The 16,553-nt window shown below is 40.9% G+C and overlaps 1 protein-coding gene across 5 annotated transcripts in view; it reads right to left on the bottom strand.

Annotated features, from left to right (window-relative positions):
• Positions 1–16,553, bottom strand: part of sptb (spectrin, beta, erythrocytic) — a 78,615-nt gene that overhangs the window by 28,769 nt on the left and 33,293 nt on the right. For all 5 annotated transcript variants that reach the window (XM_023271990.3, XM_035948818.2, XM_023271981.3 and 2 more), the window contains 13 exons: positions 13,213–13,310; positions 10,362–10,442; positions 10,129–10,244; positions 9,884–9,996; positions 9,617–9,804; positions 7,779–7,896; positions 7,125–7,283; positions 5,237–5,539; positions 4,998–5,148; positions 3,612–4,482; positions 3,266–3,403; positions 2,024–2,783; positions 1,586–1,788 (listed from right to left, as the gene is read on the bottom strand). In XM_023271990.3, coding sequence (XP_023127758.2) covers positions 1,586–1,788; positions 2,024–2,783; positions 3,266–3,403; positions 3,612–4,482; positions 4,998–5,148; positions 5,237–5,539; positions 7,125–7,283; positions 7,779–7,896; positions 9,617–9,804; positions 9,884–9,996; positions 10,129–10,244; positions 10,362–10,442; positions 13,213–13,310 — 3,299 coding nt within the window. The remainder of the gene's footprint in view (positions 1–1,585; positions 1,789–2,023; positions 2,784–3,265; positions 3,404–3,611; positions 4,483–4,997; positions 5,149–5,236; positions 5,540–7,124; positions 7,284–7,778; positions 7,897–9,616; positions 9,805–9,883; positions 9,997–10,128; positions 10,245–10,361; positions 10,443–13,212; positions 13,311–16,553) is intronic.

Genomic DNA, 16,553 nt, shown 5'->3' with positions numbered 1-16,553 from the left:
AAAATGTGAATAACTGAGGGATTCCAGTTAAGAAGCAGTCAGTGCATCACTGTTATATTTTTAGAAGATAAGATAAACTTTATTGATCCCACAGTGGGGAAACTTCAAGTTATTATAAATATATAGATGATTTTGATGTTTTTTAGTTTTGTTTTTTTTTTTAACATCTTTTTGTTTATTTTTTGTTGATTGTGGTCATGACTGCATTTAATTTTGTTTCTATTTTATCTTACATTATTGCTATCACAACAGGTGGCATTTTTAGAGCCATTTCTGCTTGACCATTTCTGTTTTGAATTGTTAGATCATAAAATCTGGATATTTATTATGATATTTTTTTTGAATTTTTACCTTGATATGTGGGCTGCACAGTGGCGTAGTGGTTAGCACTTTCGCCTTGCAGCGAGAAGATCCCTGGTTCACGTCCCGGCTTTCCCGGGATCTTTCTGCATGGAGTTTGCATGTTCTCCCTGTGCATGCGTGGGTTTTCTCCGGGTACTCCGGCTTCCTCCCACAGTCCAAAAATATGCTGAGGTTAATTGATTACTCTAAATTGCCCGTAGGTGTGAATGTGAGAGTGATTGTTTGTCTCTATATGTGGCCCTCCGACAGACTGGCGACCTGTCCAGGGTGTCCCCTGCCTTCGCCCGAGTCAGCTGGGATAGGCTCCAGCCCCCCCCGCGACCCTAGTGAGGAATAAGCGGTGTATAGATAATGGATGGATGGATACCTTGATATGTCAAATACTCTCTCAGAAAAAAGTCTTTGTAAAATTGCTTTTGCCACTTTTTTGTTACATTTTGAAATTTAAGTCTATGTTTGAGGGATAATATCTCAGGAACGATGAAAACTTGAAGTGTGAAATTTTCACTGTTATTTCTCATCATGTCATTGATTCAGAATCTGCAATATTGGACAAGTAGATGAAATAGTATCTGATTATGGGTGATTTGAAATACGAAAAAAATAATTGAAGCCCTCATGAAAAATCCCAGGCACATATTAACCAAACAAATGATAATGCAGAAGTCAGCTAGTGACATTTTCTGAACCTCCTGCAGCTGCAAGTCACAATAATACAAAACAAACAGAATAGTTTTAATATGAAATACTTGGTCAAAATATTTTTAAAAAGTTGTTTTTATTGAACTTTCTTAGCTGATTGAACAGCTGGGCCAAACTGCTATTTTTGTACCTCAAAAACTAAAATATTGGTAAATAACATATTCCAAAAAACACGCTGGTACCATTTTAAATATCAATAGTTTATGATATAAAAAAAGTTTGCAGCAAATCAGAGATGGTCGATCATCAGAGGGCCCCTGATGATTTGAGATGTATTGACCCTATTGTGATTTATCGATTAAATATTTGCACGTTTTGTCGAACTATTCACCACAAAAAGATACATTTTACTGCACTAATTCGATTTAACAACTATTTTTAAATTATAGATTAAGAGTTTACATTATCATTAGCTTACAAGCACTATGTTTATGATCTCCGCCTTATATGGTTGAAATCATGTCAAAGATGTTCAGAACCTCATTAAAATTAGTGTTGACCAAAGAAAAAAATAACCGACCTGTCCTTGATTGAGTCCATCTTCTCCTGAACTTTCCCAGAGTACAGGTTATTGCTGTCCACCAGACGTTGCCCGCCCTGCACAGCGCCATCGATCTTATCCACGTTGGCCTCCATGGTGCTCACAAAGTCCTCATGCTTCTTCAGAGCCTTCTCTGCTCCGTCCAGAGTGTCAGGTTTGTCTATGTGGGCCAAGGTGTACTCCTGCAGCAAAGGGTAAGGAAAAATAACAAAGAGTCTTGAAACACTCGACCAACTGACTGCATTATATGACAAACATGTGCTATGGTAACTGACCACGCAACATTCTCCATACCACATTCTTCTGAATACTTGTAGCATCACAAACCCATCATTACCAAGCAGTGACTGATGTCTCTTCCACTTGTACACAGGCAGCATTAGGTGTTAACTTACAGTCATGTGCACAGTGCAGTACCTGGTTGTTGAGGATGGCCTCCACAGCTTTACCGTCCCTCATGAACTGCTGGAAGCCCAGTCCCTGGTCCAGGAAGTTCTTGCGACTGTCCCACATCTTCTGGAGTTCGTACCAGCCGCGGTCCATGCCGTTCAGCCTCTGGAGCAGCTGCTGGTACTGAGGATCGTCCTCCTGACCCTGGGTGACCTGAGCACCGGTGTCCCTCACGCGATGGTAGTCCTCTTCATGGTTGTTGATGTCTTCGCGCACGGCGTCGTGAAGGCTCAGCTGCTCCTCGGCCTCTGGCAGCGTAGCGGGCATTTCTTCAGACGCCACGGCTTTCTGGGTCTTGAAAAGCCAGGACTGGAAGTCATCCATGTCTTGGAGGAAGGTCTGTAACTTGCTGACTTCGCCCAAGGAGTCCTCTCGGTCTTTCAAGGTCTTTCTGAGCGTGTCCCAGGCATCGTCCAGCTCTCCTCTTCGGGCAAGGATGTCCGCAGCGTTCTCCGGGTGGTCCTGGGCCAGCTGGTCGGCCTCTTTCCTCAGGAAGGTGAGTTTGGTGTCGATGGCGGCTAAATCTCTCTCCATGCCGAACAGCTTCCTCTGGATGGTCATCACCGCTGCCAGGTCATTGCCCAAGTCCTGTGTGGACTCTATCACTCGAGTCTTGTCTTTGATCCAAGCTTCTGTCTCATCACATTCCAGCCCATAGTTCTGCAGACTAACAGCAGAATCTGTTTTCCTCTTCTTGTCCTCCACCATGGCCTTAAACGCCTCCCACCTGGAGAAGCATGAAATTAGTTTAATGTCATGTAGGGGAACGGTTATGTTATTAGAGTATTCGTGGTATTGCTTTATTATATTAACCATGCAATTTGGTACCAATTATGTAAGTGTGTTGAAAGAATTGCTATATTTAGGGTCCACATATTCCATTTTTTATTATTAAATGATAACAGGAAGCATTATTCTCCATTTTTTTCTTCCTTGTTTACACACTTCTGTATGTCAAGTTGGCCTACTGTGTCGTGACTAAAAGAGCTAATAATTTTTTTAAAAACTGTGTACACCCGTTTAACACTGTTGCTATTTTGATATTATTAGTAATCAATTAAAAATTTCTCTTCAGGAAGTTTTTTTCTATGGGACCTGTACAGTAGGACCTTACTAAAACTTTATACATACTCCAGGAGACAAAATAGAAAAATATTCATCTTTTGTTGTTTATTCCAGGTATAACTGTAAAGTATACATTTAAAGTACCTCTTGTTCAGTCTCGTCTGACAATCCTTGACCTCTTTGGTGCGAGGGTGTCTGCTGTCCTCGAGCTGCTTCACAGCTTTGTTGACATCATCCACTCTCGACTGAACATTTGCCATATCTTGAGCTAAAATGCTTAACCTGAAAACAAGAAAAGTGGTATTTAAAATAATATTTGTACAGTCTACATGACGCATGAATAAATGATTACTAGACCAGATCTAAAAGTATTTGCAGAGAGAAGTTTGTTTCAGAGCTATCATTTGCAGGTTTTTGTGAATTACATTATTAATCCAGATGTGCAAATCTAATTTAGGAGTGCATACTTATTTCATTTGTGGTTCTGTACCTGTTCTGAACAACTTCCAGATCCTCCAGCTTCTCAGGCACCTCCAAACCCACCAACCACGTCTCCTTCTGGCCCATCCAGAGTTCGCATGCGTCCGTCTCACTGAAGATGGTGTACAGAGCCATACTGTCATCCAGCTTCTTCTGTCTCAGGTCAGCCAGAGACATGAGCTCCATGTAAAGGTCCTTGATGTCTTTCAGTCGTCTCTGGATATCAGGGGTGTTCTGTAGCTCCTCTGGCAGTCCGTTGGCCTGTTTGGACAGAGCGTCAATAGTGGCTCCGTTCTTGATCGCTTCATTTTTCAGGTTGTTGTGCTTTTTCAGTAGCCGCTGAGTTGTGTACTCATCGTGACCGACGTCGTCGCTGCTCATCTGTCTCTTGGCGTCCAGCAGCCAGGCCTTGAGCTCATCAGCATCTCCCTGAAACTGGAAGAACGTCTGGGTATCCTGGAGGTTCTGCTTTCGAAATGCAGCCAGTTCCTCCAGCTGCTGCCACTGCCTCCGGATGTCGTCCATGCTCTCCTGAACCTTCGGGGAGCCAAAGTGTTTGGCCTGGATCATCTTCTCCCCCTCGGCTAAGAGCTGCTCCAGGTTGGCTCGGCGAGCTCCGAGCTCATCCTCGAAGGCGCTGTGTTTGCTCTGGAGCACCAAAACGCTCGTCAGGTCCTTGCCATAATCCATGGAGGAGAAGATGTGCTCCTTCTCCCTGATCCAGCTCTCCAGCTCCGTCACCTCCCACAGGAAGTTCCAGAAGAGGCGAGACTGCTCCAGGCGAGCTCTTCGCTGGGCAGCCAGAGCGCAAAGCTCCTGGTAGCACAGGTCCAGGTGCTGGACTCTGTCCCGGATCACCTGGGGATCACACGGTTTATAGCCTGGGGAGAGGATGGAGGACAAGATAATGGTTTTATGAAATTACTCATTTCATTTTTCCTGCTTGATTAGCTCTCTTCACAGTTCTAGGATGCTGGAGTCAGTGGAAACAGTTTGGAAGGCAGATTATACTGGTCATGATGACAAATTAATATAGAACTAACACATATATGACACATATCAAATATATGGCCATTACAGTGTCACTAAACTACATTATTTTTGATTATCTATGATGACAGAAAAATAGAACCACACATGAAGGACTAGATTAAAATCTTAAGAGTAACTGCATTTATAGGTTGAATGCAGAAATAAATTATATTGTATTCTATTCTTATGTCAGCATGTTGGAACAGCTTATTGACCTCGACCTTTAAGTTGTGGTACCCGAGCAAAAACCCTTTTCTACATTCTTCTTCTTCTACAGTAGTGTTTAATGTTTTTAACATAAAGAGGAATCCATGAAAACAATCCACACTTTTCTCCAAGGTGCACCATGAGCTACAGCACTTACTATCTCCGTTGGCGAACTTGAGAGCAGAAGCGCTGGCGCTCTGTACCCTCTCGGCCTGCAGAGCGATGTCGTTCTCCACCAGAGCATGTTTTTGCAACAAGTCTTCTACTTCCAGCAAGTGTTTCCCAAAGTCAGGAGACAGCAGCCGAGCCTGAAGAAGAAAAGGAAACAATTTGATCAGCTTAATGTTTGGGAAAAAAATGTTTTTACTGTATGTATCCTGCTCCTCTGTGCTGCACCTTCATGTCATCCATCCAGCTGATGATGTGCAGCATCTCCTGGAAGATCCTCTGCAGGGTCAGGTTCTTATCCAGACGCCCTCTTCGAGCCTTCAGCAGCTCCTGTAAATAGTCCCAAAGACGCAGGATGTTGTCTTTGCGAACGTCGATCCTTTTGGCATCGTGGTAACGCTCAGACTCCAGCTCCTTGGAGATGTTCACCAAGGCCTTAACACGTTCCTCATATGCTGCAATGTCCGTCTCAATGGCATCGTGTTTCTTCTTTGCTGCTTCCACGGCTGGCAGGTCGTAGCCAAAGTTATCCTGAGGAAATGAGAGAAGACAGTGGGTTTAATATGACCGTATTCTGCAACTTTGGATTCCTACTACTCCACATTTTGGATGGAAACATTGTACTTTTAAAATCTCTACATTTATTTGACAGATATAGTCCTGTGGTTACTTGCAGATTATGATAAACGTCCACTTATCTTCAATGTAACTATCTAAACATTATATAGATGAAATTTCCCTTCTTATAAAGTTGTTCCTTTTTGTTAAGCTACAACTTTAAAGTGTTGATTACACATTAATGCATGAGTAATAATAATCCAACAGTTTTAAAAATGTAACATACACATAGCATTCTATATGTTACCACTCAGTCCACTTTAACTTTTGATATGTTAAGTACAATTACTTTAATAATTAAAGGTGGAATCTGAGATTTTGGAGAAAACTGATAATAATTAGCAAGTTAGCATATTTAAATAATTATAATTAGCCATATTTCAGCCCAGCTCTTGTTTGCTGTGTCTCTTTTGATTACACATGATGCCAATTTCGGCATCCACTGACTGTATCAGGAAAACAAATGGTGCTCAAAACAAATGCTTGTTTCGAGGACAGACTGTACAAGGAGCCTCTCTGTGATCCACACCTTTATAATTCTTCATTAGGAGTTGTAATTGAGGTAGTGGCTGCCAGACATTGGAGGTGCTTTGATTTGATTTGTACATGCTGCATAGTGCCAAAACACAGTGGGAAGTTCTAAATTCTCCAGACATCCCGTGCTATTTCCACCCACTATGCTCAGCACATCTTAGAAATGTCACACCGACATGGTACTACAGTCCAATTCGTGACCCGCTACTTTTTCCTGTAAACAATGCAAAGTCACAGGGAGCTTTATAGAAAAATATTTGTCTTTTGATGTGTTTGATTCACAGGAAAATGCAACCATCTGTGCAACAGACAGATGCTTACCTATTGAGTTTGAACAGAACCGCATGTGCATCTGTTGACAGCTTCCAAAGTCCACATTGATCATGTAAAAACCAGCCTTAATTAGCCTTTACTGCCCATTTAAGCCTCAATTCCTATCCATTTCCCTTTTCCCTCATTCTGTGCATGAGCATGAACATGCAATAGAAATGCTGGAATAATGATGTTTGGTGTTGTTGTGTCACTTTTATATAATCGAACAAGATTTGTTTTCAGCATGAAGTCATAGTAGACAGCTAGGAGTTATTCAGTGAAGAATGTTGGAGTAAAATCACTTACTCTACCTTTAAGTCCACTGCTTTTAACATCTACCTTATTTCTGAACAATCTAGTAGGTTTTTCCTCTGAGAAAGTTGCCATTTTGTACATGCATTTTTTTTTTTTGTCACATCTTGTTTCCAAGGCAACTTTTCCCTGCATCGCTCATCCCATTTAGATGTGCAACCTGTTGTTTTACTTAAGAAAAAACTGCAACTTTACTCTCACAAGTAGGGACTTAAGGACGAAAACAAAGATCTACTGAGCCACTCACACATCCAGCATACAAGAAACGACAATTAAACAAATGTAAAGTCATACATTGAAACATTAAAGAACAGCTGTTGTTCTGGTGTTGTTGGTTCACCTGAGCCACGAGTCTCTGGTTCTCCAGGAGCCAGGTCTCCCTCATGGCCGCCTTCCTGTCAAATCTTCTCGCCATCTGTTCCAGCTTCTCCTGTCTGATCAGCTCGTCTCTCAGGACTCGCTCCCGCTCATGCTCCGCCCTTTCCAGACGCTCCCAGGCCTGCGCTCAGAAGATCAGAGGCATCATGAGGATTTGCAGTTTTTGCTACTTGGTTGTCATAATACTTCAAAATTTATGAATCCTGTCCACAAGGAGCACAGAGGTCAAGGTCAGCTACAGAGCATTCATCCTGAAGCTGGTAAGTTTTGGTAGATGTTTGCTGAGACAACTAAGAACTCTTGTACTTAGTTAAAATGACAACATGAACATAATCTGCTGTGTTACTCCTGTTTTTGTGTTAGCTTGTAGTCGGACGTTTATTTTCTTCAAGAGATTGCTTTTATTGTATAGTTTAGCTACAGTAGTGCTTGTATAATACAATTTCATTGTATTTGTTGTGGTTAATTGCTCCTTTAGGCATATAGTTTGATAACTTAATGAAATTCTACCATGTATGGAAGCATAATGCAAGAGCTCCAATCCGCTGACATTTACGTTGTTAAAACATGATGCTACTCTGCACTCATTCCAGTTCATCTCCAAAAGCCATCTTACCCTGTTAATATCTGCAACCAGGGCTCCCTCTTTAGGCGTGTAAACCCTCTGATTGTTGGCCCTCATACAACTCTGGATGGTAAACAGCAGCACCTCCAGGTTGCCTTTCTCCTGGAACCTGAGAAAGAACAAGAAGTTAGCCACGAGGGATTCTGCAAATATTGGAACCAACAAAAAAAATTAACAAAACACAATCGAGTAGATTAGATTACAGCTCAATATCACAACAACAGAAGCCAATATGTGTACGCCGCCTGCGGGAACGAGGTAATTCCACTTGTGTACCAGTTTGGTTTAACAAGATGAACCTGAGCTCAATATGAAAAATGTTATTAAATATCATGGAGGAACCTGATCGAGTGGCTCAGAGGGCGTGTTGAAAGTGGTGTTAATTACAATTTCTGTGTTCATTTGCAACAAGACGATGAAGTTTACCTGATATAAATAAGTGTAAATGTGTTTGCAATGATGAAAAACACAGGATGATAAAAATAGACTGGAAATAGTATACGGCTACTTCAAAACATTCTCTCCCTCACCCAGAAACAATAACTCCCACTTTGGGCCATAAATGTGTACTATAAATCCTTTCATCACTGTCCACAGATCATTCCATTTCAATTCACCAAATGCCCCACACCTGACCATCTTCAGTTTAACAGATTTTTATTTAAAGTGGTGAATATTGATTGAGTTGACCATGTATAAAATCTGGTGTTATAGGGAACATTAGTTTTTGAGATGAAAATTCTTAAAAAGGAGTGGGTCATTGTTGCAATGTTTTCTTCACACCAATCTGTGGAGCAAAGTTGGAAGCACCAAAACACGAGAAATAATGCAGCTAGAGTTCTGAAATTTTGTAGGTTCATTGATATGTACATAAAGTCTTCAATGATGCAACCTTTCTTTGATGGAATAATACAAACCAAAAATACGATGGTCCAAATTTGGTCAAAAAATGTCTATGTTTACGTCGACTCTGATATTCCACCAGCCATAAAGCCTTTAGTGTGTTCTTGTAATTGGCACCAGCTGGTTTGTATTATTCTATCAAAGGAGGGTTGTACCGTCGAAGACCATACGTACATAGCAATAAGCCTACAAAATTTCAGGACTCTAGCTACAATATTTCTCAAGTTATGGCACTGCTCCACAGATTGGCATGAAGAAAACGCGGCAAAAATTGACAGGATCCCACCATCTTACTAATGTTACCTATGACTCCAGATTTTACATGTTTTACTTAACAACATAGGTGTGCATAGGAAAACATCTGACAAACATAACATGGTCAATTGAGGTGGAATGACCCAAAGGTTTCTCGACATTTCTTTGCAGATGACAACATTTTTAAATTAGTAGGTCAGAGGGAAACCAGAAAATGGACAAGAAAGAAGCTGTAAGCACGAAAAGGGCGTGACCCGCAAGGAAATCCACAAAGACATGGTCAACACTGTTGGTGAGGACTCCCTTTGCTATTCAACCGTAAATAAGTGAGTTGCTAAAGTCAATCGGGCCAAGAAGAGCAAAATTATGACCGTGGACAATCATGTAGAGGCCGTTCTCCACATTATCGTGAATGATAAACATGTGAATATCTAACAATTAGCAGAAACTATGGACGTCAGTGTCTTGTCCATTTTTAGGTTTCCCTCTCACTGACTTTCAAAGGGTTTCATCTGCAAAGAAATGATGACAAATATTTGCGTTTTTTGGACAGCATACAGTGAAACCCCAAAATGGAGATTTTGCACTTTGATTTCAGGTCAGGTTGAGAACTTTTTGAAGTAGCCTCGTATGAAACACTGCAGTGGAAGTTTGGCCTGGCTTTGACTCACTTGGGCGGCTTCTCTACTGTTCGGTAGGTGTTAAAGGCCTGAAGCTGCTGCTGGACTCCCGTCAAAGAGTTGGCAAGTTTGCGGTTGTTCAGCACGATGATGGTTTGCTCGATCCACGTCAGCAGGTCTGACGCCAGAGTCTCGTATTTATCGATCATCTTCTCCGTTTCGATGGCGTGATCCAAGACCTGAAAAAGAAATGGGGTGGTGATAAATGGGGATCAAGGGTCAACATACTAATAAGTGTACGTCATCTTTTCAACTCACCTTTCCAACTCTTTTGCCCTCAACAGCAAGCTGCTTCATCTTTGAGAAGTAGTGGTAAAATGCCACGACGTATGTGATGATGGACTTCTCGTCGGGGTTCTCAGTGAACACATCTGCAAAACAAAACAGTGGACAAATCAGTCAGAGCCAAACCAGAAACATCACTGGTCTGTTTTTTTCCACCAGGCTTAACACTCATAAACATTTATTTCAACATGAAGGCATATCCTTCATCGGCCACACACCTTCTGGGTCTAAGAGTTTGGTCACACCAAGCTTCTGCTCTGCCACGTTGAAGGCGTTCTGGAGGTTGTGGGTCGGGTTGGACCTCTTCAGGCTGTTATAGTCCAGCAGATCTGGCCTGGGAGAGAAATATGGAGGAGATGAATGAGGAAGACCGACATTGAGCAGACGGGTTTCTGGTGTGTTTACATTTCCGAGCTGGTGAGAGTGGATTTTGCCATTCGTCTCCTCTTACCGGTGTTTGTGTATGAGAGCGTTGAAGGCCATGCCATCTTTCCAGCTGGTGGTGAAGTTTGTGATGTTGACATTGGGGTATCTGGGAAACAACGACAAGGAGGAGACGTCATTGACTGAACATTTCTGAAGTGTTCTGGGTTCTGTTCCTCTTTTCAGCATGTATAATCACACAACTTATTTCTATAACTTAAAGCCTTGAACCAAGAATTTTCTCTATTTACTCTAAAGATCACAATTTTTACTGCAGAAACCTAGAAGAGAGAAAATCAAGAGACATGAATAAATCCAGCTGAATGCTAATCTGCAGTATCACCACACTACAAATGAAAACCTTCAACCCAAAAGAAACAGTCTGACTGTCAGGGCCCCCTCCTCTGTCCCACCTTCAGCCCCCACCTGACCTCCCTCATCCTCCCTCTCCCCCTCCATTCTCCTATCTCTCTGTCCACCCTCCTGCTAAAGCCTGGCAAAGCTGCTCGGTCCAGCTGCCGTTCATCTCTACTCACTCATCAACGGAACTCTGGGCAGCTGCGGTGCAGCACACCTGTTGATCATCCTCTCCATAAAAGCCGGTCTCACATTCCACACCCTGCCGGATAGTAAACTCTGTTCACGCAGTCAGTTTGTCTCGTCTTCTGCACCTTGCTGTGTTCTCTTTTGAGAAAGTTTTCCTGACTAACCCTGTTCTCTCTGTTTAGTTCCGCTGGCCCAGCTGCCCGGTTCTACCAGCCCTGCTTCCCGTCTCCTGTTCTCCGGATTCCACCCTGACCAGACCTCCCCCCCTTTGGACTCGTTCACCCTCCTGCTCCTGGATCCCCGGCCAGCCCTGGAAAGTCTCTGCCTACCGTGCCCCCCCTCCTCCCTGGAACATTCTGCCTGTTGCCCCCCTCTGGAACGAGGCACTCCTGCCCACTCTCTGCCACCGACCAACACCCCACCACGGAGAATGCCTACCGGGCCGCCGGTTCCCAGTACAGTCACCCCCCACCCTCCCCTATTAGTTAGTTATTTTAGTTATCCTGGACCTTTAGTTTATCTTCCTCATCACTTGTTATTTTGTTTGCTAAACAATAAATCCGCCTTTGTTCCTGCCTCTGGAACCATAACTGATTTAATGAACCATTCACAGTTTCACTGTACCAGCCATGTACTCTGTGTGCTCTCTGCTCAGGTTCACCCCCACGCCGTGACACTGACATGTTGGGTAATACATTTACTCATTTTCATACCAAGATTAGCATGAAAGACCACTACCATTCTATGCACTAAATATGACGCTACATCCAGCAAATGATTAGCTTAGCTTAGCATAAAGACTGAGAACAGTAGAAAACATCTAACTTGGTTGTAAAGCCCACCATTAAACCCAAATATGATGCTTTTTTCTTCAAAATGTTGATTAGGTAAGTGGACGGCTGTTCTAATAACGTTCTGAGAAAGTTCTGTAAAGTTTAAGGAATGCTTTTAGTGGGAAGTTCTCTTCCAGCTCCCAGAATGTTCTTCCTAAAGGCGGGAAAGCTACAGACATTCTTAAAATGTTTGATGGTAACGTTGTTAGACCTTTATGCCCTAAAAAGTTGCCTGAATGTTGCATTCAGAATGTTCTTCTTTTGTCATCACAGAACATTGTGGGAATGTTTTCTAGAAGAACCTTCTGTAATGTGTAACGTCCACAACATCCTCAAAAGAAAAACTCAAAATATTGCAGGGATGATGTTCCACCTTTGTTGTCACATTACAGGAACGTTCTGTTATCTGAGGCCGCAGTAACATCTTGAAAACATTTCTTCCTTTTTTATTGTGTAACAGAATCTGAGGCTCTTACATCATCCTCTGAAGGTTGCAGTTAAAAACGTTGTGTCTTAGTCCACTTTTAACCTTGTAAGAACAATATTTAGAAAGATAATTATCCTTAAAAAGTTCTTTGAACATTAGATAAAAAAATTTTAAACATTATTCGATCTTGTAGGTGATGTTAGTCAGCGTCATATAAACATCCCCTCCTGGCTATGATGTCTCTTATATTTAGCATATATATAGGATTAGTGCTATCAGTTTTTTCATTTGCAAGAAAACAAACATATTTCCCCAAATATCTAACTATTTTATCAAAAAAAGAATCATGATTTTATGGCATTAAAGTGATGAAATAAAATGGTAACAAATGCTGAAAACTTTAAAAAAAAAAAAAAACAAAAACCCCACTTTTGTGTTACTTCAAAACCCGCATTTTGAAGTAACACAAATATTGCTGCAAATTAAATTAGTTGACTTCATTTATCAAAAAATTGATCACTTGTACTTCACAAATGTTGCACTTTTTACTCCACAAACTGTATTTGATAACTTTAGGAACATGTTGCTATCCAGGTTTTGATTAAAATATAACAAAGCAATACTATGATGTAAATTATTCGGAATTTAAATTGTATTATTGCTGCTTTTCATTCTAACACCTCTCTAAGGACTGGATTTTTAAAAAGTAAATGTGGCAATGAAACAGAAAGCTTCTGGCAGCCCTGTTTTTAAACATCAAACCAGAATATTATAAATGATATCATTTTTTTTTGTGGGGCAGAGAATAAACACTCTCCAAGACACTACGTGGCAATTTAAACAAATAAAAGTGAAAGCTTTTGGCAAGCCTGTTTTTAACCATAAAAACCAGAATAATAAAAATCGTATCTTTTATTCTAGCAGCTTAAATAGATAAAATTGACAGTAAATTCCTGAGTTGTGAGATTTTTACCTACTAACAGATGCACAAGACTGGATTTACATCGACGTACAAGATCTGGAAGGATGTTTACAGCAGCTGGGTGATGCTAAAGGTCACGCAGAACACTTACCCTGCCGTTTTCATCTGACACCACAGAAGAAGAGCATCCTTGGCCGAGCGCGTCTCCTTCTGGTCCGCCTGGCCCGTTTCCACGATAATGTCCTGGATCTGAGGAAGGACAACAAGCACAGCTGGATGGTGAATAATGAAACTTCACTAATGTTTGCCATCAAACAGGAACAAGAAAAAAAAACTGCCACTAACATGTTGATAAACTGAGGCACCAGTAGGGATCATTTTGGCAAAAGTGGATCCCTTTGAGATACAACATTTATCATAGCATGGAAATAAAAAACAACTTTTTTTTTTTATTCGTGTGAAACAAAATCTCAAGTGATATATCATCAATGTTATTAGCCGGGCTTGATTCTCACAAAACTAAACATTGGATCCAAATGATAGAAAGAAGGTTGTTAATTATTGAAGTTCCTATTTTCCCACACACTGGGCCAGTAATTAGAGCAGTGATGTGATCTGAGAGACAGGCCCTGAGAGAGGGCTAAATTTAGCCAGCTTTGGTTCTCCTTGGTTTATGCAGACTAAAAGATACAGACAGGACCAAGTCAACTCCTTTCTTTCCTGTTTTTTTTTTTCCTTTCTTTCTGGCTTGAAAAGGCTGAATAATGCAGCGGGCCATACTGTTTGAACTAACGCGTCTAAAAATACCAGTGTTGCTGTCAAATTAAAAATAAATATATGGCCTCGCCCAGAAGATAAAAGAATCAAACAGACATGTTCTGATGTGTTGGATGTGCTCCTAACAGCAGTTAATAACGGCTGGATCCTGAAGGCATCGTTTCAAGGGAAAAGAACAAGTGAAAAACATCCCAAGGCTGCAGGTTGACTGTTTTTGCAGAACATGCACAGAAAACTAAACAATTACAAATACCAGTCTGAGAGCTTTCTATTAGACGCTGTATATTGTGGCATCACTTCAATGCAAATGTGATTATAATGTAATTAAGATGAATTTAAGGGAAGCAGAATCTAGTTTATTAAGTGGGAATATAATCATGTTAGGGCTGCACAGTGGTGTAGTGGTTAGCACTTTCGCCTTGCAGTGAGAAGATCCCTGGTTCGTGTCCCGGCTTTCCCGGGATCTTTCTGCATGGAGTTTGCATGTTCTCCCTGTGCATGCGTGGGTTTTCTCCGGGTACTCCGGCTTCCTCCCACAGTCCAAAAATATGCTGAGGTTAATTGATTATTCTAAATTGCCCGTAGGTGTGAATGTGTGAGTGCTTGTTTGTCGATATATGTAGCCCTGCGACAGACTGGCGACCTGTCTAGGGTGTCCCCTGCCTTCGCCCGAGTCAGCTGGGATAGGCTCCAGCCCCCCCGCGACCCTAGTGAGGATTAAGCGGTGTATAGATGATGGATGGATGGATGGATAATCATGTTAATATGTATTATATATTAAATGGCCGGGCTGCACATGTGATTAGTGTTAACTGGAGATTTTGATAGACATGCTGAAATAAATATGAATATCATGATGTTTTCAAACACTTTCAGATGTAAGAAAAGAAAAAGAATGTTGAGCAAAACTGAGTCTGTTAAAAAAAACTAATAAAGGGAGAAAAAAACAAGCAGTTCCAAAAACACTTGAGAAAAAAGAAGCTTAAAAACACGTTTGGGTTTGGTTTAGAAAATTGTTTTCATGTTTTTCCAAATGCAAGATGAGATTTAAGTTGAGTTATTCTGTAGATAAACTTTCATAACTGATCTTTATTTTCTGTTGCTCTGTTGGCTGCTGGTGGTTGCTATACATGTATAGATATTTAGTGTGCATTATATACTACACATGCATGACTCTACTATATATTTCAGATGTTTTATGGTCACTACTACACCTATATTACTATATCTGTGTTTAAATAAGACATACGCTGCAAAATTGTCCTTCAAGAGTTTCTTCTTCTTAACACAGACATCATATTTGCACTATTACCTTCATAATGCACAAAATAAGCAATGTATATTCTAAATATCGTGACAAGGCTGCTGGGGAACCTCTCTTGATGCACTGAGCCCTTCTCTAACTACCTATGTATTTACTATATATACCATTATTGCATTACATTCACTCTGTTTCTTTCTGTGTCCTTTCTCCGAGTGTCCCTGGTCCCAGAGCTGGATGCTGGATGCTTCAGATGTGTGGCTGTGTTTTATGGTCCTTGTGTCCCACCCCCCCACCTCTCTATCTCTACCTCTCTATCTGTATCCCTCTATCTCTATCTCTACCCCTCTATCTCTACCTTTCTACCTCTTCTGTCCCTCTCAACCCGCCCGGCCAGCAGGTAGATGGGTCCCCCCACATTAGAGCCGGGTTCTGCTCGAGGTTTTTTTTCCCTGTTAAAAGGGTGTTTTCCTTGCCACTGTCGCCTTTTGGCTTGCTCTGGGGGTCAGGCATATGGGTTCTGTAAAGCGTCTCGAGACAATTTGACTGTAATTGGCGCTATATAAATAAAATTGAAAATTGATATATACATAGTAATGTATATAGCTTTTGAATGTCTTATACCTGTTTTTTATTCTATATAAGCTTTTAAGTTATAAAACTGTTCTTGTTTCCTACACTTACAGCTTCTTCAAAATGCAGAGGATCTACAGTAAGCGTCAATAACATCTTACTGACGACAGTGTGAGACATCATTAATTAAATGTAGCTGTAATGTACTGAACATACGGCAAAGTTTTGCTGTTTTGTAAGAGAAGGGAGAGTGAAGTCGTTTTGTGTTGGTCATTAAAGTGGGTCAGTTTGCCCTGAAGAAGCTTTGACTTTTAACCACAACCTGAATTTACCAGTAATGCAAGTACTTAACAGTTATTAGTACTCAAAGGTTGATGTGACCTTCAGGCTGTAAAGCATCCTGTTTAGAAAACGACGAACAGGCGGACCGAGCCAAATCAATGTAATAGATACATAAATATAAAGCCTGAAATCGTTTTTCCTGCTATTTGTCATCATGCCACTGATTTAAAATCTACAAAATCCCAACAGCTCTATGTATTTGGTTCATGGTTATTATATTTATGCTGTAATTCCCAAAGAAATTACACAAAACTACATGACAAGCCTTCTCCAAACCAACATTTATGCCTGCAAAGAGGTGTTTGAAACTGAAAAATATGATTAATAAAACACTTTCTACTTATATTTGGAGAACTATTTTGATAGTTACCATCAAGCAATATTTTAGTTTTTGTGTTACAATTTGTCAATTAGTTGTGAGTTCAATGAAAACACCTTTAAAAAATGTTGTGATCAAGTACTTTATGTTTAAAAGTATTCCTTATGTTTCATTTTGTATTATTGTGGCATTCAACTGCAAATGCTTCAGAAAATATCAC

Source organism: Amphiprion ocellaris, chromosome 20, assembly GCF_022539595.1.
Source record: "Amphiprion ocellaris isolate individual 3 ecotype Okinawa chromosome 20, ASM2253959v1, whole genome shotgun sequence".
NCBI lineage: Eukaryota > Metazoa > Chordata > Actinopteri > Pomacentridae > Amphiprion > Amphiprion ocellaris.
This window is presented reverse-complemented; position numbering and strand designations above follow the sequence as displayed.